The 24,184-nt window shown below is 48.0% G+C and overlaps 1 protein-coding gene across 1 annotated transcript in view; it reads left to right on the top strand.

Moving 5' to 3' along the window:
- Positions 1 to 24,184, top strand: part of SSNA1 (SS nuclear autoantigen 1) — an 81,806-nt gene that overhangs the window by 48,657 nt on the left and 8,965 nt on the right. The window contains exon 2 of the mRNA XM_086921244.1: positions 3,448 to 3,647. Within this exon, the coding sequence (XP_086777370.1) occupies positions 3,448 to 3,647 (200 nt within the window). The remainder of the gene's footprint in view (positions 1 to 3,447; positions 3,648 to 24,184) is intronic.

Genomic DNA, 24,184 nt, shown 5'->3' with positions numbered 1-24,184 from the left:
CTGAAAGCCTTTGAAGTCCTTTGAAGCCTTGGTGCAAGGGGGCCCTGAGCACTGGAATGTTTCTGGTGTTCTTCTTCCTGTCAGCTTCAGGGCCAGAGGTGACAGTGGGCCGGCAGGGGAGTTAGCCAGCATGGTGGTCAGGCAGACACAGCCCGGCGCTTCTTCCTCCCCCTTCCCTGGCAACAGATGTTGCCTTTCACCCCTGGGCTGACTCCGACCCCCTCTGGGGCCCTGCAGCCCCTGTCACACTCAGACCAGCCAGGCAATCCACAAACAGGCCCAGGCACACAGAAAGGTTTAGACAAGAAAACAGCCACTTTCTAAAAGTACTATTCTCAACCCCAGGATTTAAAAACCACCTTCACTAAAAGATGTGTTATTAAATTCTGAGTTCAGGGATATCTTTCACTTATGCTCCATCTTATTCCTATGGGAAGATAGGCTGGGATCCAATGGGACCAGCCTCCCCCATGTTACTCTATGGAGCAAGACAGCCTTGCAGCAGTGAGCACACAAAAGGGCTGCTGCTCACTACCAGAGCATGTTACCTGCACTAGTACATGCTCTACCTTATCCATACACTGCACCCTGCCCAGGGGGGTACCTTGAGCCTTCCATAGGGGTGGCTGATGTGCACAGACAGGGAAGGGTTAGGCCCAGCCAGTGGGGACACTGGCCAGGCGGACATGGCAGTCCACTGACTGCACACAGGCCCTGCGCTGGCAGGCCTGAGACACCATTTTAGAGCTACTCATGTGGGTGGCGCAATCTGCGCTGCAGGCCCACTAGTAGCATCTGTCATCACCAGCCCTGGCACACACAGTGGACTTTACTATGGACTTCATGGTGATACAAATATGCCAATCAGGTATACCCAATCAATATGACAATTTACAGAGGGAGCACTTACCCTCTGACACTGATCAGCAGTGGCAGAGGGTCCAAAGCATCTAAACCAGCAAAAACGAAATCCAGCACAGCATCAAAAATACATGAGTCAGAGGCAAAAAGATGGGGGAATAACCACGCCAAGGGTGTCAGGTCTAACATGCACGTTATGCAATATTTTGCTTTACTAATTACATATTTTTTAATTGACCCGCTGTAATAGACTATTTCCTTTGTGGATGGGAGATTCTTGTGTTTTAGCACAGTTATTACAAAAAAATGTTTGTCCCAACAAGGAGCTATTTGCCTACATTTTACATGTTCTTGGGCCATATTTTTTGTTGACCACATAGCTCGTCACCACACTGACTCACCAGTCACCCCTCTGGTACAATTGCAGATGACTTTTATTTGCCAGACTAATGCAAAATAAGTAATGCATCCTATTGGTGGAGACACAGAATGCAAATGTACTGCTGCATTATATAGAACATCCTCTTCATAGAGTGTAGTGCGACAATGGAATCCAATAAACAGGATTACCCTGACAGACTTTCCATTAAGTGGACGGGGCTGCGTCGGCCAACGGACGTGCGCAGCACTACGGAGGTAGTGCTTGCGACGGCCGTTGGCCAACAGAAGCAGCGAAGGGGTTAAATACCCACCAACACTAGATACTTAGGACAAATTGAGAAGGTGGGAGCACTTGGAAGGGTTGACAAGGTCCTGATGAAAGCCCAGTGATGTTGTCATTTGCTTGAAAGGACAGAAGCATGTAGCGTGGGTTTTTTATATTTATTTTTTTGGTGGGAAGAAGGAGCATTTAATGTTGTATAAGATAGCATTTAGCCTGATTAAAATTCCATTGTTTATCCTATTCTTAATACAATATTTTATTTACTCCCAACACTACGCACATCGATAAAACATTTGTGCTTTGCAAGAGATCTAATGAGCCCACCTAGAAACATTTGGTGCTAGCGAGGGAATACTCCTGTGATAAAACATGGCATCTAATGTGGGTGAAGGGTTTGTGTCTTTTTGTAGAAATGTTTATTTGGCATACGTGCATAAGCAACTCTAACTAAAGAAGAAAACACAAGAGACTGTCATCCTGCTAGGTGTTTGCATACAAAGTATTCCCATAGCGTCTTCAACCTGTAGCTATAACCCTTTGGCTCCATTCTCACCATTATTGTAATCAAAATCCATCAGTACGATGACCTCTACCTCTAAATCTCGACAGCTTGCGTCATTCAGCAACTCAAAAACTGAACTAATCTGTAACTGGATGTTAAGCCCCTACCAAAAATTCTGCCTCTTTGCAAGCAGCGTTGATAAGTCACATCCATGGCTGGCTCTCTGACAGAACCTAGACTTAGCTTTTTCGCCTGAGGTCAGTAGAACCTATCCTTCCATTAACTGATTACAGAACACCAGTCCTCTCACACCTAAATCGAGGCAATTCTTTGCTCTGTGTCCTCCACACTGATAACCTTAAAAGTCCTCATACACACTGTGGCTCATGTCACTAAGGGCCATAGCAACTATTTTGGCTCTGTCAAGAAGTTGGCACCCTCTTCTAGGCCAGGTCAGTCGCCTCATGGCCCTCAGAAACAACAGCCCAGCAATCATGGCATCACACGAAGAACAAGGACATTGCCAAAGTGCAGACAAAGTAAAACAAGATGGAAAAAAACAGAATGAGGGCCTTCTTCTTCTGCTTGCCCATGATCTTGAACAACATCCCTTATACATGAGAACAACTCTGATCCTGCAATTCAGAAATACAATTAAGAGAGCCATAACAAAGAACACAATTGCTGCCATGGTGGCAATCTAGAAACTTCCTGTGCAGTATAAACGATCCCAAATCATGTCCCTTGGTTTTGCCACTATATTGTGATCTGTTGCTTCCTAACTAGGTGCATGCTATACAGTTTTAACTTCACACATTTCCACAAAGGAAAACCGGCAGAGTTTATCCATGGGCGAAGCAGTGGAATTTGGGAACAGCATGCGGGAATTGTTGTGCAAATCTGATCCCAGTCATTATTCACCACTCCTTTGGCCACACTTGGTCTACTGTGGTAATACTGCACCTGGAGTTACTGCACATCACAGGCACAACAGTTTCAGTTGCTGTACTACCATAGTGGAATACCCACACAACTTACTATTTTTATGAAGCCTTAATCCGTTTATCCAGACATCTGATAATGAATTTGTATGTAGCTTAACTTGCAGTTGAGTATATCAAATGTGCCTTGAAAGAAATAGAGCCTTGTTTTGTAGTGTTTATCTGGTGAAGAAATAAAGTTGAATGCTTAGTTTAGGTGGCAGCCTCAAAGATTTGTGGGCAAATAACTGAAAGTGCCTTAAATGGTACCCCAAAGGATACACCTTGCCTATTCAATTTTGGCCAACTGACATTAATAGTAAGATTAGACCCTCTGTGCATATAACTTCCGTGGTATCAAATGCTTTATGTTGTAGATGGAGTTAAAATCCAGAAGGATGTTCTACCTCAGTAATTAATGATGTCATTCTGTCAAATAGGCATTGAAGACTTGTGCAGCAAAAGGGATGAGCTTAATAGGCAGATTTTGCTGGAAGAAGAAGAGAAGAATAAGTTGCAGAATGACATCCGGGTCCTGACAGAGAAGCTGTCCCGTGTCAACGAGAACTTGGCGAGAAAGATGGCCTCAAGGAATGAGTTTGATAAAACCATTGCTGAAACGGAAGCTGCCTACATGAAGGTATCTTAAGGCCATACGCAAAGGACAAATTAGGCTTGTGTTCTGTGAACCACTACATTCAACTTCAATGAGTGTTTAAATCACAGTTTATGTCATGGCTAAAACACTGTATGAACCTCCTATAATCTTTTTTAATATGTTTAAAAAGGGGTTCTCAAGGTTTTGCCTACAGACATAGCTCTGTATGCTTTCCCAGACTTTATTCAAAGACTAGACCCACCAACCGCTCCATTCACGAACATAGAGTACGACCGGAAGATATTATTTAGTGTCTGACCTTCCATTATGCTCACAGCTTTTGTCCATTGCATGTTTTTTGTATTCTCTATCTTTACTAATGTGGTTTCCAAAGTACTATGGTTTTCTCACTTATTATTTAGGTTTTACATTCTCCCCTGGCCAAGCGAGGATTATTGTCCAGAGTCCTCTCCATGCAGAGGCATAGCACGGTTGGCTCAGGCCTTAATGCAAGCAAGGAAGATTGATTCTTTCCCCCAATTTAGTTGCCATGAATTGAGCCTTATTCTTGGTTTAATGTCTATGGGTATGTTGTTTTGCCTCTGTACTGTGTTTTAACTTATTTTAATCAAAATGTATTGGAAAAAAGTTAATTGGGATGCATGTTTGGCCTCTCAAATTGGTGGAATGTGACAAAGCTCTAGGGGGTTGATTCTCCAAGGACATTTTAGGAAACATTTGGGCAAATGTTTACAATTTGTATTACATTAGTCAAAACACTACATAATTTAAATAGATGTAAAGGGGTGTTCTCTCACCTCCCAAATCCTAGAGAAAAACAATCGGTAAAGAGGAAATTTAAAAAGTAACCCATTTTGCCAAGACTATCAATTACACTAGGATGGGGTTCTGAGGCTATTCTAAAAGGAACTTTGTAGTCAAATAATATTTGTAACTAGGACAATTTAGATCAAACGCTCAGTATCAGATCTTTCACAGTGATATACACATCTCCAGTTTCTACAGTGTTGCTGCCATGCACATATTTGCCAATATTCACAATCCTGTAGGTATGCACAGATTCGGCCAGTGCACAAATGTGCACATTTCTGCCCAGGTTCCACCATGCACATAGTTCCACAAACGCAGAAAGAGGCATTCTACAGCTCAAGCTAACATGCAAACGCGTAGGCAGACTGGCACACATACAAAGGTATAAACAGGCAAGCGGACAGAAATGCAGTTAGGCCAGAGGCGGACACGCACAACTATGATATACAAGCAGGTACATCCACACCCATAACCTCCGACATTAAAAAGAAAACTACACATAATGAAACGCTGCCACTGATTGTTTCCCCCTCCACCTAGCTTCACACCAGATCTTACCCGTTTAATCCCTGCTTTCACGCCAACACAGATATTCCCTAATCCATCATTGAGATGGAATTACAGAAATGTTCATCTCACCAATTGTATTTTTCACCAAACTTAGACTTTGTGCCATTTTAACTGAGAATACGACTGCTCTTGGAAATCAGAGTAAAGAGAAGAGTGGAATTTTGCGCACCGAGTGGAAAGAATTCATCATATGACTGCTCTCTGTTTATATTTATTTATTTCATTGCTGCTATTCACTTTTACAATTGGGAAGACCTACATTATGTCTATTTCCAAAATAGAGTGCTGGAATTGTTATTTTGGTGTCATTTAAGTAGTCTGAAGTTGGCATGACCTCCTAGCAGTGCAATGCCATGGCTTACATCACAGACCAGTGTTTGAGTAATCTTGTGATGATATATACTGGGTATTTTGATCTGGTCCATCTCTTAACGTGTTCAATGAGCTGTCTGCGCGTGGTTTTCGTATCTAAGTAGTCTGCAGAAGGTTAATTATCAGATGCTTATGCATCTCTTAGACAATTTCGAAAAAGTGTATGTCTGGTCTGTTGGGAGCAATGTGATGTTTTGTGTAGTGTGTGGGAAAGCGGGCCCTGCATGGAGGCTGGCGTTTATATTCCTGTTATAAAATTTACCTCATAGGGCAAACCAAGCCAGAAAAGCAGTGAATCACTCTGTTTTCCCTCAAATAGTGTCATTACAGTTAGCAATGACCTTTTACCTGGGCAATGAGCATACACCTACCTAATCCTTTCAAAGCAGGCATAAAACGTACAGCCCTACATTATTGCCAGATGAGTGCAATAGCAACTGGAACATCAATCACAGTTAGTCACATGAGCATAAGCTGTGCGACCTTTGAACATGTTTATTTCACCTCATTTTGAAATATCGATTCTGAATAGGTGTAGTAAAAGAGACTGGGCCAAGAAGCAGTGTCGGTATCAGGTTTGTAGTTAACACTTTCTTGAGTGCATTCGCACAGTGGTGGTATAAATACTACCATCTGAAGAGACCGGAGATGGTTAGCAAGCACTTTTCATATGACCATAGTGCTGACTAATGCTGGTTATGAAACATTTTTCTGTAATATTGCTTTTGCAAATATTACTGGATCTAAAGTGGTTTGATCAATAATGTTTGCATCAAGATGAAGCTATAGTATTGAGTTATATATTTATGTGGAGCCTTTTTGATCCGTATGGACCAAGCTGTAATCTTGCATAATACGCAAGCCTCAGAATCATCAACTGCATGTCAAAGTAGTTTTAAGAAATTATAATACCTAGCTTCACATGGAGAAGTGCACTTTAAACGGCATAAGAATGAAGAACCACTGTAAATGTATTAATGTCTGAAACTCACTAGCAGTGACTTGGGATCTGGGGCTTAATTCATTGATGTGTCTCCTTCGACTGAATATCTGGCTGGTCAGTTAAGCAACATGGGTAGGTGAGGCACTTCCCATGACCCGGTGCTGAGATAAAGGGGTGAGTGGTTTCATCATGAAATTTAAATCGGTAGGAGTAGTTGGCCTTGCAGCATCTTTAGTTAAGTGTGAGTCAATGAGCCACATTTGTATATAACACATTGAGTCTCCTCCTCATACATGTGACTGAGATGAGCACAAGGTATCTGTCCCTGGTTCCTTTAACATTTCTTGATTTTTGCATGTATGTCTCTGCATCCCAACATACTTGTTTTAACAAAACACGTACTAGTTTTTTTCATAGCAGGTCATGTATGTATGTTAAAAAGCTGGTTTTCCATGAGGCTCCCCTTTCTCTACTGACCAGCATGAGCTGTGGAGATTGGATCTCCTAGGAACACAACTGCTATGCTACCTATCGCTCGTTCACGTGTACCTTCTGACAGTACACAATAGGTTGGGTGTCCTTCTTTCATTCACAAGTGCCTCAGGAATGGTGCCTGATTGAAGTCCTCATTTCTATTGTATGACGTCATCTTTTGCTATGTGTCGCCTTGTTAGACTTGGCATCTTTTGCCATGTTTACCCTGAGTTTTTGCTTTCTGCCTCCCGATTTTGACTCTGTTTTTGCTGGCATAGTGTTTCTGCGCACTTTTCTCACAGCTGATCAGTGGTAAAGTGCAAGTGCTCCTGTGGTAAATTGTGTTATGGATTGTGTTTCCCGAATTGGGTATTTGATTTACTTGTTAGTCCCTAGTAAAGTGCACTAAGTGTGCCAGGGCCTGTAAATCAAATGCTACTAGTGGGCCTGCAGCACTGATTGTGCCACCCACGCGAGTAGCCCTAAAAAGGTAATTCAGACCTGCCATTGGAGAGTCTGCGCGCAGTTTGTAACTGCCATGTCGACTTGGCGAGTGCACCCACTTGTCAGGCCGTAAACCTTCCCTTTTCTACATGTCAGTCATCCCTAAGGTAGGCCCAAGATACCTCTGTGGGCAGGGTGCAGTATATGTGAACGGTACGACATGCTCTGGTGTGTATGTCATGTTCTGATAGTGATTTACAGCCCATTTCATTTTTCACTATGGCAAGGCTACCTGTTCCCCCTAGGACAGAATGGGAAATTTGTTAATAACATCTTATAAACATAACTGGCCCTGGGAACTAGGTGGGAAAATAAAGTTTAGTATGCCTGAACTCAGAATCTAAAGATGCATCTTTTAGTGAAGGTGATTTTTACATTCTGTGTTTGAAAATACCACTTTTAGAAAGTAGATATTTTCTTTCTCAGTCCTCCCGTGTGTCTCTGATGGAATGTGGATTGCCTGTCTGGGTTTTAGATGACAGAAGGCTGGGGAGCAGGAGTGGCTCCAGATAGTCTAGGTAGTGTCAGTAAAGGGCTGAATAGACTTAGGCTGCAATGGGGGAACGGGGAGGAGATTTCCTTGCACCTCAAAGGGCATGGTCTGCCTCTAACAATGCCGTCTCCACCTCCTGTCAGGGAATCACACCAGAGAAGGCAGAACTGGTTCTGGCTGGGCACAGACACTCTCTGCCTAAGGGATCAAAGGACTTTGGGATATAAATATTGGGGCCCAGACCCCTGAACTTTATAACTCTTTTGACCAAGAAGACTGCCAAGAAGAAGAGCCGGAGAAGCTGTGAGATGGACCTACCACTTTGCTGCGTGCTTTGCTGTGTTGTCCTACAGTGGCTGCTTCTGTCTTGGGCAGTGAAAGGACTGGACTGAATTTTCTGCAATCTATTTTTATGAGTTTCTCCAAGGGCTTGAGGTAGAGCATGCCGCCCTGTTCAAGAAGTCTCAGGAACAGCAAAGACTTCAAGCCCGTCTGCCCCCAGCACTGCGGACTGTGCGTTTTGGGCTGCAACAGAAGAAAAGCAACTCGACGACATCTACGACGACGCTGCAGACTCCGTGTCCTGAAGGCACCGCAGAGGGCACCGCCGCAATGCTGCACCGTGACCCTGGTCTCAACGACGACGCCTGTTGATGCCCCCAACGAGCCGTTGCTCGCACCGCCACCTCTGGGCACCGCACTCCGCACTGCCTCGCTTCACGACGGCACCCTGGTATCCCCAACGACGCTCCATGCCAAAATCGATGTCGCTGCTTGCACTATTGTTCGAGGGCATCGCTCGTAAAGTTACACGACGCATCGCCCTCATCCCGCACCGCAGCCTTGGCCTGCCGGCACCATCGACTCCGGTTTTTTAGCCGACAACAACGCTTAAGCAACGTCGACGACGCTGCTTGCATCGTGACATGCCAGCACCGTGACGAGCACCACCTTCATCTCGCACCGCAACCCTGGTCTCACAGACGACGCCATCTGATGCCGCCACCGAGCTGCTGCTCGTAGCCCGACTTGAAGGCACCGCACGCTGCACATCGCACCGCAGCACATAACGCCTGCCAGCGCTCCAGACTCCATCAGAGAGGAGATCAACCTGCAACGTGTGTGACTTTGAGGGCCCCGTCGACTCCTGCACCAACCTCTGGAACTGACGCCTGCGGACGCCGTGTTTTCGGAAGCTCAACGAGAGATCATCGACACCCTGCATTTCTAAAAGGTACTGTTTGCGGGTGTTCCAGACACCGTAGCAGGGCTGCGACGCCACGGTCGCATTGTTTGCTCACAATGCCGTGATAGCCCCGGACGGAGCTATCAACATCCAAGAACTATTTTTAAAGCATATTTTGATAAATGAAGATTTTGAAGTACTGTATAGTGGATTTGTATCGTTTTTGGTCTTGTCTTAAGTATTTAAAAATATTGGATATTTTTCTAAACTGGTGTGGTGTCCTTCTGTAGTGCTTACAGTGTATAACTATGGGTTATGTGCAAATGCTTTACACACTGTCTCTAAGATAAGCCTGACTGCTCGTGCCAAGCTACCCTACCAATGGGGTGAGCAGGGGTTATTTTAGGAGTGTAACTCCCTTATCCTGACTAGGAAGAAGGGTCCCTATTTGGGCAAAGGTGCAAACCCTTGCCAACTAGAAACCCCCATTTCTAACACGCTGGCAGACAACTTTTAGCTAACTGTTCTTGAAACCTGTTGTCGACAATACCAATATTTACAGTGAGCTGTGGGCCACCCCATTTCCTTCCATGGGTTGGCTTTCTTGTTACTCTCATTTGGTTGTTTGTTATTCAGAGACTTTCCTTCAAGTTTTTCCACCCCCTGAAGCTTAGCCACTTTATGATAATTTTGATTGGATTACTTGTATCCTTCTATGACCCCCATTCAGCCAAGTTTTTTGTGCCTCTTGCATTCAGTGGGAATGGCTGTGTTTTCTTACTCACCACCCTGCTTCCCACTTCCTTATTTTTACTGTTGGTTCTTTTCACCCAAACAAACCCCCACTGTGCTTTTTAGGTTTCGGCTGCAAAAAGCTGCGCAAGCAGCTTTTGCAGGAGAAATCTATTGAGTTACAGTATGTGGCTCTGGAACCCGCCCTCTGTTTCATTGGCTAGCTCCATAAATGGAGGCTAGCCATTGGAACAGAGAGGCGTCCGTCATGGCCGGACCAGATTCGGGGGCGTTCCCGAGAATTTTTGGCTTTTGGCTACGTCATGCTACGTCAGCCAAAAGCCGGGAACGCCCCCGAATCTGGTCCGGCCGGGCTTGCTGCTGTCCTGCCTTCCTCCGTGTCCCTCCTCCCGCCGTCCCCCCTCCCCTCGCTGTCCTGTGCACGTTTCCCGCCGTCCGTGTCCTCTCCCGCCCACCTCGTCCTCTCCCGCCCCCCTCCCGCCGTCCGTGTCCTCTTCCGCCGTTCGTGTCCTCTCCCGCCCCCTCCCGCCGTCCGTGTCCTCCCCCCCCCCCGTGCTGAATCAGAAAAGCCCATTGGTCACTGCCCGATTGTCCTATTGGCTAATCCGACTCTGCCCCATAGAATTCTACAGCGTGGTATGACCTTTGATGACACTGAAATCTTAGACAAACCCTAAGGGGTCAAGCATTGCCGGCCTTTGGTCTTGGGAAAGGCAGGCACGTTGATCGATGTGTTCAGAGACCAATAGAAGTGACCAGCGTAATGCCAGGCAACTGTTTGTATACAAGTAGGAATAGTGAGGAACTAACGACTGGAAGGCCGGTGAAAGCTCATATTCGTCCAATGCGAGCTCTATGGGCGGGGTTTGCTCGCAGGTGAGAGCGGAAGAAAATGGCGTCTGTTGGCGGCTCCCGGTGGCAGAACAACTTTACGGTTTTAATTTAGATTTTAATACTTCTCGCGGAGGTCTTACTGGCAGACCAGACTGACGAATATCTGAAGCGGGAGCATTCCCTGAGCAAGCCGTACGGGGGTAAGAAATGGCGCTTGTGGACTCGAGTTAAAGACTGAGATGCAGGCGAACTCTGGGGGTAAAGTGGAGTCACGTGAGAAGGGCAGGCTTGCTGTAAGCTGCCGTACCTTTAAGTCCTGTGTACGCTCAAGTATAAGTTATCATTTAACATCGTCCCTGACGAGGCACGGTGGCTTTTTCGGACAGCCGGAGTCCGGTTTTGTAATTTAGATGTGTTTTGACTATGTGGGTAGATCCGGACTGACCATTCTGCCGCCCTGGTATTTAAACATCAGACAGCAGGCTAGGTGGTTGCTTTCAGAGAAGGATTGGCTCCCGAGTACCATGGCCTTATTTTAGCAACAATCTCCTGCGGGGTAGAGCTAGAGTGATCGTTTTCTTTAGTGTTGATTTTGGTTCCTAGCCAGACACTGGAAATGGGGACCGTCTTTTTAACCTTATGGATTTGTACAGAACATGATCTATCTTTGCAAATTATGTACCTTCCCTCCGTCACAGATTACAACATTATCTAGGAACATTTTGCGACCACCCCCTGCAAATTGCCACAAGTCCTGCGAGCTCGGTAAGGTGCTGCGCCGCCTGCACACTCACCTCCTGCACACTGGGTACAAACTCCAGCCGCCCCTGCACACACTACACCCCTGCCACAAATCGTGCGAACTAGGCATGGGGCTGCTCCGTCTTTTTTCACGTGTCTGTTATCTGAACTGTTGGTACTCACTTCTGCCCTCACTGTGGACAGTTGCTAACAGTGTAGACCAACCATGTCCTTTGATTGCCATCACTTTCCATTCGTGCTCTGCACTCTTCAGTTATTTACAGAGTCTGGCACCGAGTCTGGCACAGGGACTTATCTTTGAGGTTCTAGTTTTAAAGGTCCCCAACAAAGTTGCTCTGAAAAGCTCATGCCTTACATTAAACCTTTTCAAGCCCTTTGGTTGTAAACGGTACAGCAGCTACGCGTTGATTTCTGATGGTTACTCTGTTAAAGAAGCTATTCGTTACTTTACATGTCGGGTTTTACACAGGGATATGTATTGAAAGTAACCATTGTTAATATTTTTCTTCATTAAATAATTTGACAGGTTGGATTTTTCTACTTCATAGTTTGCACCACTAAGAGAAATGTCATAAATAGTCTGTATTTAGAGTGTGTTTCTGTTCTCTTGTTGACAGTCATTAGAATGAGTAATGAGACTCCTTAGCTCAGCTGTCTTTTGAAGGCAAATGATCCTTCGTGGTTTACCCCGAACAGCATGAATCCTCTGTCATGTGGTTAGCCTCAATTCTACACTCGTTAGTCTAAGGTCTCTACTTCTGCTGATTGTCTTAAGAACGTAATACAGATGCTTTAAGGCACAACCATGAGAATGAATTGTCTTTTGTATGTAGGAAAAACCTTTACTATTGGATAAGTAATAAATACAATTTTTATCCTTCACACATTTCACTTTAATCACACAAGCTTATCTGCTTTGAGTAAAGTGTACAGGGTGTGTGTTCACTTGCTGTAAGGAAATGCGGTTCTTTCGGAAATATCACATTTAACTTTCTTTCCAGGCCAGTTTACAAATAGAGCTAAAGCAAACCTGTACTATCAAGGCCAAGCTCTGTGTGTGTGTGTGTGTGCGGCTGGCTGTGTGTGCGGCTGGCTGTGTGTGCGGCTGGCTGTGTGTGCGGCTGGCTGTGTGTGCGGCTGGCTGTGTGTGCGGCTGGCTGTGTGTGCGGCTGGCTGTGTGTGTGTGTGTGTGCGGCTGGCTGTGTGTGTGTGTGTGTGCGGCTGGCTGTGTGTGTGTGTGTGTGCGGCTGGCTGTGTGTGTGCGGCTGTGTGTGTGTGTGTGTGTGTGTGTGTGCGGCTGTGTGTGTGTGTGTGCGGCTGGCTGTGTGTGTGCGGCTGGCTGTGTGTGTGCGGCTGGCTGTGTGTGTGTGCGCGGCTGGCTGTGTGTGCGCGGCTGGCTGTGTGTGCGCGGCTGGCTGTGTGTGTGTGTGCGCGGCTGGCTGTGTGTGTGTGTGTGCGCGGCTGGCTGTGTGTGTGTGTGCGTGGCTGGCTGTGTGTGTGCGCGGCTGGCTGTGTGTGTGTGTGTGTGTGTGTGCGGCTGGCTGTGTGTGTGTGTGTGTGCGCGGCTGGCTGTGTGTGTGTGTGTGCGCGGCTGGCTGTGTGTGTGTGCGCGGCTGGCTGTGTGTGTGTGTGCGCGGCTGGCTCTGTGTGTGCGCGGCTGGCTCTGTGTGTGTGCGCGGCTGGCTCTGTGTGTGTGTGTGTGTGGCTGGCTCTTTGTGTGTCTGTGGCTGGCTCTGTGAGTGTGTGTGTGTGTTTGTGTGTGTGTGTGTGTGCGCGGCTGGCTCTGTGTGTGTGTGTGTGTGTGACTCTGTGTGTATGTGTGGGTGCAAATGCAATAGGTCTCACATTTGCGAGAGATTAAGCTATTGCCATTGTATATGACAATGCCATTTATTTATCTGTTTCCAAAACCAACACATAAATACAAATGTTGTCATTTACAATGCCAATAGCTCTAACTTTTCCAAAGGCGAAACCATTGCATTGTAAATGCTTGTTTTTATCTAGCCCCCTCCCCACCTCCTCTCTTCCTCCCCCACCTCCTCTCTTCCTCCCCCACCATGTTATTCATTAATATTATTGCCACTCTGTGGTATTAACTTCCTTCCCACCCGCCTGCTCCACCATTGTTCTCCCTGTCCTATCTTTCTTGGCAATGCTGCACAACATTGACAAAATATTTTTCTCTCTGTCTCTTTTTGCTGATGCTGAGCCGCGTCAGTGATAAGCACAGCAGCCAAATGGTGTGACCTGTAGGATTAGCACTGCCAATGCCTGTTTTTGAAAATGTGGTCACCAAAGCTGAGGAGGCCCCCTTTGTGGGTGCTAAGCAAGCCTGTTCGGTGCTCGCATGGTGTTTGTCAGCCCCGTCTACCATGCAACTCGTGCCTTCTTTCCCAAATTGGCTACTGCAGTTCAGGCAGGTCCCAGCATGAAGCATTCACCAGCTACAAATTCAGCAGGACAACCATGATTTGTTACGACCACCTCTAACCCCAGGGACCATCGAAATCTGTACTCCTGTCTTCATGTCTCCTTCACATAGACGGTTTACTTTCTGAGAGTGTCCATTTTTCCCGCCTGCATCCCAACTGCAGTACAGCATTTTCTGTAATGATGATGAGACAAAGATCAGTGCAGTGGATCTAGGTATATTGATGTTAAATATCAATCATAGAAAAGACAGGTGGTGGTTCTGGATCTAAAGTGTTATTTTACATAGAGTGCTGACTTGTAGCTGCCAGTTAGTGAAGGGACAGTGCCACCTGTAGTTTGGAGGCGTGGAGTACGAATAAGCTATTTCATATAAAAACCTCAAGGTAATATTTATTATTGGTTGGTTGAAGCTTTATTCGATATGCAAGATATCTTGTAAGCGTACACAGAATACAGCAATTTACAAAACTAGAAAAAAAAAATTTTTAAAAGCAATATTGAATGTACATTTAAGAGAGATAAAAGGACATGTAATGCCAGAATAAATTAGCTAAAAATGAATTAAACCGCTATTGACAATCTCTTGCATCGGATCAAGCAAAAATGCTTTAAAAATTTGGCTACACCACAAACAATGGGGGGGGGAAGTGTCCGTCATTAGGATGCGAAGGGCTACTAGATAGCTACGCGTGCCCATATTTCGACAAAGGGGTTTGAGCCAAAAACTCCTGGGTTTAGCATAGTCCGGACATTCGAACAGGACATGCGCAATGGACTCTATCCTAGTGGAACAACCGGCACAAAAAGGGGACGTGTGTGCACCTGATTTCCACTTTGACACCAGGGCCCCAACTGGAAGGGAGCCCACTCTGAATTTAAAATACAGTGCTCGATCAGCTGGAAGGGTAATTAGGTCCAGGTAAGGCTCGTAAACTACTGCATCTTTTATTGTTAAAAAGGCAGCTGTAGATTTACAATGACCAGAATTTATAACTAACTGATCCGCAACCCAATTCCAGTATAATCTTTTCAGAACCTCTTTTGGTGGAGCCGATCTTGATGACCAACAGTCCCCCAGTCCAAGTTCCTCCAAAAGTTTTTTGGTGTCTCTCAACCACTTAATCTTCGCCCAACCGCCCAGGCTCATTATCTCAGCCAACCCTTCAGCATACGATTTTAGCTAATCACCCCTCCAGATACGTGTCCATAAGAGAAGTGGGCGAAGCCAGGCTTGATCTTTAATATTCTTACATCCTGTGTCCAACAGCACAGGCACTGTTGGAGTGCTCGGAGGGATGGCGATTAAAGATTTCAAGAGCTTGCTCTCTGCTGTTGCCAGGGAATCCAGACAGCAATGCCCCCACAGTTCTGCCCCATACAAGGCTGATGTTACTCCCTTAGCCTTGTAAATGTCAATTGATGGGGCAAGCGACCTCCTCGGTGATGCCCGGAATTCCCTCAGAAGGGCACCTCCTACTCTCTTATGGTTCAGGACCATCTTGGCAATGTGAGGTGACCAGTTCATGCTATCCGTAATCAGAATTCCAAGGTAATCAAATTTGGATACTTTCTCCAAGGCAACAGAATTGAGAATAGGTGGGCGGCCCAGTTTCCTTGGAGGGTTTAGGATTAAAAACTTAGTTTTATCCACGTTGATTACTAAGCCCCTTGAAACACAGAAGTTCTGATAACGGGTTAGCAACTTCTGGAGGCCTTGCGGAGTCTTGGAAATCAAGAGCGTGTCGTCCGCAAAAAGCAGGGTAGGGATCCGCACTCCCCCGAGACAGGGAGCGTCGGCTGGTTCTTGCTGGAGATATTCCACCACCCCATTCACATATAGTGAGAAGAGGGTGGGCGCTAGGACGCATCCCTGTCTCACACCCCTAGACACTGGGATTTTCTCTGTTATCTCTCCATTTCTTCCCCAGCGAACCCGAGCAAAGGTGTGGGCGTGAAGGCTAATAAGGAGGGACAAGATGTAAGAAGGCAATCCCAGCCCATAAAGCACCCTCCATAACTCCTCCCGGGGAACTAGGTCAAAGGCAGTCCTCAGGTCTATAAAAGCCAGGTATAGACTGCCCTTGCCTAGCTCCACCACCTTCCAGCCAAGGAGTGCTAGCCTAAACACCTGCTCTATCGTCCCCATTCCTGCCCGAAACCCTGCCTGGAAGTCTGATAATATTTTATTTTCCTCCACCCAATGGAGAATCCTACCAAGTATAGCTTTACCTGCTATCTTTTGGGTGGAGTCGATGAGGCTTATGGGGCGGTAGTTCCCCGGGATTTCTCTGCATCCTTTTTTATAAATCGGGACCACCACTGCCCCCTTCCAGGAATCGGGCACTGGCCCCCCCTTCATAATGTCATTAAGGAGAGCTGCAATAACCCTTCCCCACGCCAGTGGATGTGCCCGCATGAGATCCCCCGGTAGGCCATCTGGACCTGCTGCCTTCCGGGGGGCTACCCACCCGATTACCTTTTCGATCTCTAAAGGTGTAAAGAGATTATAGCCATGGGGTTCAGATACTAGTGGAGGGATCACCCTGACATTTAATTCCCCATCCGCCGGGAGGTATAGAGCCCCAAAGTGTTTTACCCAGCTTTGTGGGGGAATATTACAGGGTCTCATAGCTTCGTCGGGCCTGTTCCGGGAGCCTACAAGGTTCCAAAAGCCCCTTGAGTCTTTACTTTTGCTAGCAAGGAGTAGGTCCTCCCAAAATTTCTCTTCCCACTCCATCTTAGCAATTTTAAGGGATCTATTGTAAGCCTTCCTTGCTTCCAGTATATCACTGTGGGATTTGAGTTTCACTGCCTCTACAAGTCTTGATTTGTGTACCCTGCATATTTGTGTGTACCAACCGTTACCTTGCTTTACACCTCTTTTGTTTCCTGGCTTACTAGAGGGGATGGTAAACACATTTGTCAGAGCCTCTACTAAAGAGACAAATACCCCGCTAGCCCTACCCACCCCTTCCGGGAGAGACCCCAGATTTGACACTGCTTGATTTAAAAGGGTTGAGATTTCTCCAACCCTTTCCTCTGAGAGGACCAATTTAGCCCATTTTAGGCGCCTTCCACAGAGAGAGACTACCGACTCATCAGGGGGAGCTACTGTGGGGTTAATGGGACCCTTCTTAGGAAAACACCACCACTGGGCCATGGTCAAGGAAAGTGGGTTGTGATCGCTTTCAATCGTCGGGACCACAACCATGTCCCTCACTTGGCTCCAGAGACATATATCTAATAAGATATAGTCGATTCTAGAAGTGTGTCCTGGTCTATTATAGGTATGAGCCCCCCCCCCTATCTGAATTTGTCCTCCCATTCACTGCCCTTAGATTTAGTTCAAGACTCAGGGAGTATAACTGTAACGCCACCTCTGACCATCTCCTAATGGGTGGAATCTCCAGGGCTGGGATCCCTATCCTAGCATCCTCCTCATCCTGGTCTAGGGCAACATCCGAGCCTAAAGGCTCGAACGTGCAGTTCATGTCTCCCGCGACCAGGATACACGACTTGTGTGAAGTTGTGCTCAAAAGGGTCTGGTGTGTCGCTGATCGCGAGAACACTACTGTCCGCAGACCTCACAGGAGGAACATGCAAGTTACAATCCAGAAGAAAGGGCAGAGAGACTACCAACCCACTGTCGCTTGCAGTTGAGGGTGAAACTATTCCGGTGATGGTGCTATCATTGAGCCTATTCTATTGCCAATTACCATATCTGTAACGGCAATTTCCCTCGTATCGCCCCCCTCCAGTCAGCAACTCCCTGGTCCCCACGGGGGGTTCAGCCCGTTGAACCCAAGACCCCCAACCCAGCGTGGGTCCCAGTTTTGGCCTAAGCCAAGTGTATTAGGGCCCTCCCAAGGCGGCATAGCAATTGGCCTGGGGTAAAAGAAGGTTAAGTCCACTACTTTAACCCCTACCGCATCCATGCTTTTTATAGGGCCACAGATGGAGCTCACTACTCTGGGATCTTGGAAGTTTATTATTACACAATCCCCCTCCTGTGTTTTTTTTTCCCTTGACCTACCCACCCTACTCTGCGGACACTTAAAATAAGCCCATCCACACCAGTCGGAATTGGCTTATTTGACTTTAGCCAGTGGATACACTTGTTCTTAAGAGACTGGTGGTTCTCCAACTGGTCTTCCTTCAGTGGAGGAACGTTTACTAATACGGCAACAAAAGGGTGGCAATCTGGTGGGAGGTTGACGGGGTGGATCCGCCGTGGGAATTTACGGGGGGGCACTGTGGTAACAACTGGGACTGTAGGTTGAGGGGCAGTTTTGGCGACCGTTTCTGTCGCTGTTCCCTTGCCTTTGTCTTGTGTACCAGGTGCTTGGCTAACTTTAACCTTTCCTCTGCTTGCACTTGTGGAATTGGTTTAGGTGTAATTTTGGCAACCTCAGAGGATGTTGCCGTTCCCTTAAGTTGGGGCCCTACTTTTGGTGGGGGAGGAATTTTAGGTGCTGGAGCTTGCACTCTGCTAGTTTCGGCCTTATTTGTCCTATTTGGAGGATTAGAGTCTGCCTGTAGTGGCAAGGAAGCTACCGGGGGCACACTCCCCTTTGGTCCCATGTCCTGGTTCTCACTCACTCTTTTAAGCTGTTTGATTGTAGATTTAAGTGAGAAAAAACCGTCGAGGGTAGATTGCTCTAGTTTATCTATTCTAGCCCCCAGGCCCTTAACCTGGGTCGGCAGGGGCATCAAGAGACTGTTTACCCTCTCCATAATGCTGTCAATAGTCTTGGGGTCAATAAATGTAGGGACATTAACAGCACTATTACTAGGGGACGGACAGTTATTAAAACCCGTGGGTGTGTCCACAGAATCCCCCTCCACCCCAGCCTTATCCTCTGGGACCGGCCCTTTTGCGTCTTTCCCGCCCTGCCCAAGAGACTTTCTTGGTCGTTTGTAGAGCGCGGCCTGTCTCACCAGCCTGCCCTTATTAGAGTTGGCTGCCTTTTTGTTTTTGGCCCTTTTACTCTGCCCACTTGAGTCATATACAGATGGCGCCTCAGCTAGGTTTACTGTGATGGGGGCGGGTGGAGTTGGCAATAATGTCTGAGTTGTACCTTTATTTGGGGGCGCAGGTGGATGTGATGTACTTGAACCACCCTCTTCCGCAACGCCACTAGGAAGAAGCGCAGCCAAATGTTCCAACCTATCTATATTTTTCCCTATTTCTACCATCTGGGGGGGGTCTATAGGGCAGTCCGGGACAACATGGGGAGCAGATTGGACCCGCTCACAAGCCGGTGTCAAGGCCTGGGCTACAGCCCCCAGTGAGGAGCGTCTAGAAGGGAGATAGACCTCGGAGAGATGGCGTTCGGACATAGCGATCTCCTTTTCAATGACTGCCGCCACTCTGGTTATAAAACGGTCCATAGTTCCAATCACTGGGCTCCCACCAGCAGCTCCCCTTTCGCCCTCACTCCTGAGTAATTTACCAGAACGGGTTGACATGGTGAGAGGTACACCTTAAAGAATCACACGCAACCCACCAGGCCCCAGGGCTGGATGGAAGAGACGTGGCCCAGCCCAGCCTCTGTCAGCCCCTGACTGCCACAGACTGCCCGCCCTTTGCTCAGGCTTCGCTCGGCGTCCCGCTCGCGTCCCGCTGAGCGTCGTGCAGATCGTGAAGTAGGGACGTTGCAGGCGGGGGGCGTGTCTGGCAGTGGGCGCGTCCGTGCGCACCTGTGGAACGCAGGGACTCCTGGACTTCCGAGTCCCTGCTGCCGGCGCCGTTGGTGTTTTCCTGCTCCTCCCGCTTTCTAGCGCCTCACAAGCCGCGCCCCTCACTGAAGCCGCGAAGCGGGTGCGGCGAGAGGCGGCGGCAACACTTGGTCCCAAGGGCAGAGGGCAAGAAGAAACGCTGCAACCTCCGGAAAAGCACCCAGGTAGATCGTTAGGTTCTGGTGTCCCAAGCAGCGATAGTAGCACACGCCTTTTAACTCTGGCCAGGCGGGGGGCGTGTCTGGCAGTGGGCGCGTCCGTGCTCACCTGTGGAACGCAGGGACTCCTGGACTTCCGAGTCCCTGCTGCAGGCGCCGTTGGTGTTTTCCTGCTCCTCCCGCTTTCTAGCGCCTCACAAGCAGCGCCCCTCACTGAAGCCGCGGAGCGGGTGCGGCGAGAGGCGGCGGCAACACTTGGTCCCAAGGGCAGAGGGCAAGAAGAAACGCTGCAACCTCCGGAAAAGCACCCAGGTAGATCGTTAGGTTCTTGTGTCCCAAGCAGCGATAGTAGCACACGCCTTTTAACTCTGGCCAGGCGGGGGGCGTGTCTGGCAGTGGGCGCGTCCGTGCGCACCTCTGGAACGCAGGGACTCCTGGACTTCCGAGTCCCTGCTGCCGGCGCCGTTGGTGTTTTCCTGCTCCTCCTGCTTTCTAGCGCCTCACAAGCAGCGCCCCTCACTGAAGCCGCGAAGCGGGTGCGGCGAGAGGCGGCGGCAACACTTGGTCCCAAGGGCAGAGGGCAAGAAGAAACGCTGCAACCTCCGGAAAAGCACCCAGGTAGATCGTTAGGTTCTGGTGTCCCAAGCAGCGATCGTAGCACACGCCTTTTAACTCTGGCCAGGCGGGGGGCGTGTCTGGCAGTGGGCGCGTCCGTGCGTACCTGTGGAACGCAGGGACTCCTGGACTTCCGAGTCCCTGCTGCAGGCGCCGTTGGTGTTTTCCTGCTCCTCCCGCTTTCTAGCGCCTCACAAGCAGCGCCCCTCACTGAAGCCGCGATGCGGCACCCGCGGAGCGGGTGCGGCGAGAGGCGGCGGCAACACTTGGTCCCAAGGGCAGAGGGCAAGAAGAAACGCTGCAACCTCCGGAAAAGCACCCAGGTAGATCGTTAGGTTCTGGTGTCCTCTCTTCTTATTTAAAAATGCTCAAGCTGTGTATTTATAACACAAAGTAGGTCGGGTAGAGTCTGGCTTATTTTTTATACCATGAAACTCAGAGGCAATATTGATGTCCTAGTATCAGTTGCAGTAAATGTGCCTTCTAAAGGATAAAAAGCTCAGAGTAGCAGTTGCCTGTGGAGCAGATTTAAGTCTGTAATGCATTCCCAGGTTGCAGTAACTCTTCCTTGATTGGGGGAGGTGGGCAGTGAGTAGCTATTGACCTCCAGGCATAGTGCGCTGCTCCTGCCTCATTCACAGCCTTCGAGGCCGCCTGTGCTGTCCCGCTGTCAGGGTGACTGCTGCCTGGCTAACTTTGTAGTTTAACCCCTTCCGTGCTCCCGTCGGCCAACTGAAGATGGAAGCACTCCCTCCCTAGTGCTGCCAACGGCCGTCGAAGCCCCGCCCACTCAATACAACGCCCGCACCGCAGCGCAATTGCCACCGCGGTTAAGGCGTTAATTTTGGTAATTATTCTGTAGTAGTTTATTTTTGATTTGTCTTGGTTTGTTTTGGTTTCCTCTGCTTTATTTTGACTTCTTTTGTTTTGTACTAGTAAGTGGCGCTGGTGATATTTGAAAGTGAAGGGGTATAAACATTTGGGATGGGTGTCATGTGGCGAGGGACCGTAGCGAACCCTACCATCATGAAGGGGGTTCAGGGGATTCTCCTCCTCCCCCAATAAAGTTTTGAAAAAAGAGTGGGGAAATAGTGCATTTTCAAGAAAATTTGAGAAAGCAAGAAAGTGAATAAAGTAATTGAGAGTGTAGTTATGACATCAGTAGAGATTTGCATGCAGCTTTTTGCTGGCAGTTCATAGCTCACTGTGATAGATTATGATTGTAACTTATAAACTGCACAGTAACAAAAGGATCTCTGGGGCATAAGCAGTAACCCACTGAGTTTGGACATATAATGCTGATGTCATCTCCATCGTACATGTTCTTTGCAGAAGTAATATTAACCCTCTGCACTACCTTAGATGAGTCAAAACTGCCACTAGACAAAAGTTTGATCCCCCTCCAGCAGGTACATTAATCACCAGAATTATCTTGGACTGTTATTGTTGCCTTAAAACTTATATACAAGGAACTCGGCAGTGCCTTTAAAACTGCTGCACAACTACAGAAGCAGCCTTCCAGCCTCCCTGGGAAACTACCAAGGCCCGGCCTTGATGCTGATGAGTCCCTGGGTTCCCAGGGTGCTGCACAATCATGCTTGTCAGATGGGAATGTGCTCGTCTCTGGTCCTGAGTACATAGCACTAGAGTAGTGTGTGTGCTCTTGCAAGTGCCCTGAGTGCATTATTTTATTGTGTTGCACTTCCCAAGTCTGGCTGTGAACCTTCTGTCCGCCACATCATTTTGGCTCAGGGAAGGGTCAACATGACATATTACCCGGCATTGAATCATTAATAACATGAGCCTTTCTCCTTACAATTGTAGGGCTACTACTAAGGTCTGCTGCACTTCTTTTCACTTTCCAGTCTTTCCTCCTCCCTGGCTGAGGAAGTGGCAGCTTTCAGGCACTCTGTCTATTATTAGCGGCAGGGCAGCCGTTTGCTCTTCTCGTGTCTAATCCCCTCCCAACCTACCCTCGCCCAATCGTTCATTCAGCTCTTTTTATCTAGGACTCCTACAACAGTGTGGTAAAACAAACGTTTAGCTGCATCGTCCAATTAAATCAGTCAGTTTGATCAAAAAAGTTGTAAATGACAATTCATTGCTACCTAAAGCTGCCTGTAAGTGATATTCTTGTAACGAACCACCGAGGGCTGGGTCCAACCTGGTCAAGATGATAACTATGACCAGCAGTAGTTTGTTGTTATATTATGGAAATTAAATCTCTAAGACCCAACCGGAAGTCTCTCCACATAGCGTCTCTATGAGGCAAGGCAAGTCCTCTCATAGTGTTTCAAACGGCAAGGAGGATTGCTTGGTAACAACGTGAGGCTTACTATTTATAATTCAATATATTCACAGTCTGCATTTGGTATGCGCTCAGAGCAGTCAACAGAGAGGCGCTTAATAGCAGCAATTAGTACGCAGACTGATATTGGAGGACAAAACGCATTCGACATAAGCAGCTCATTTTGAACCGAGAGAGTAAGCACACAGTTAATTAGTGAATAATGCCGCTTGCCACATACGAGCAAAAATTGCTGTTCTGCTGCCTTCCTGGTAGCCCTTCGCAAACACACTGTGGAAGGCAGCCGCATCCTGCTACACCGATTCCAACAACAGTGCAGTAATAAAAACAAACTCATAGCTGCATGAATCCATGGTCACCAACAATTAACTCTCTAATTAAACTTACTTTTACTTAACTGTGGAACTTAAGGCAGCTCTGCTGACTCAGCTCAGTCTTTTCAAATGCCTGTTGGGCCGTAAGCCTGTAGCAACCAACGACTGCACTCTAATCGTGTCCCACCAAAATGAGGGCGGGCGAGCGAGCCTCCGCCCACCCATGCGCTGCCTCACCAGGCCCCAAGAGCAGACACTGCCATGAGGCCCCTACTAACCAAACCACTGCATCTCTCTCGGACCCAATCCGGGCGCTGCTCCTGCTGTCATAGCAGTACCCGGATTGGCTCAGGCAGGAGGCGTCACCGCTGATTACTGAGACCGGGGGCTGCAGCTTTGAGCCACCCCCGGCTCACTAATGTACAGGTGGAGATGCCTCTAGTGCGCATGTCAGGCTGGCTGTAGAAATGCATCCGTCTAAACAGACATGCGCACTTGGGGCCTGGCGCGCGCATCACTAACTTAACAAATACATGTCTTTTAATATAAGCCCCACCCCCTTAGGCAGGGTTGCACTGGCTTCTCCAGGACCTGCCTCAGGTGCTCTTCTGCTGCTAAAAGACATTAAGCAGTGGTGGCTGGCACGGCTCGTGGGTGGTAATGTAGGCGGGCACGGGGGTCTAGGGGGTTAAAATATAAGTGGGGAAATGGCCTAACGGACACACCGTCACTGGTTCTAGTTAGTTGGTTCAACTAGTAGTCATTTCCCCCTTCCATCATTTTCCAGCTCCCATTGGTTTCTTGCCAGCCTCTCCCACACCTTCCATGACTACTTATTGAGGTCACTGCACCGCAACACAGCTGGTGCACCAAAGGCAAGACCGTCTGTGCCCAGCACCTGGACCCCTGGCTCTTCTTCCCCACAAAGCTACACCGCCGCAGACCTCCGAGCCCTGGACCCCAGACGCACCAGCAACCAATCAAGTCAAGTCAAGTCAAGTAAAAATTTATACAGCGCGCCACTCGCCCAGAGGTTCTCAAGGCGCTTGGGGGAGGGGGTGTTCGTTACTTATCAAATAACCAGGTTTTGAGTTGTTTTCTGAAGGAGAGGTGGTTCTGTGTGAGGCAGAGGTGGGTGGGGAGAGAATTTCATGTCTTGGCCGCTAAGTAGGAGAAAGATCTCCCACCCATGGTGGATCTTTGGATGCGTGGAATCACGGCGAGGGCTTGATTGGCCGATCGTAGTTGGCGTGTGGGGGTGTAGAAGGTCAGGCGCGTGTTTAGGTA

Source organism: Lissotriton vulgaris, chromosome 5 (assembly GCF_964263255.1).
Source record: "Lissotriton vulgaris chromosome 5, aLisVul1.2, whole genome shotgun sequence".
NCBI classification, from domain to species: domain Eukaryota; kingdom Metazoa; phylum Chordata; class Amphibia; order Caudata; family Salamandridae; genus Lissotriton; species Lissotriton vulgaris.
The sequence above is the reverse complement of the archived record's forward strand: the minus strand, read 5'-3'. Positions and strand labels throughout refer to the sequence as shown.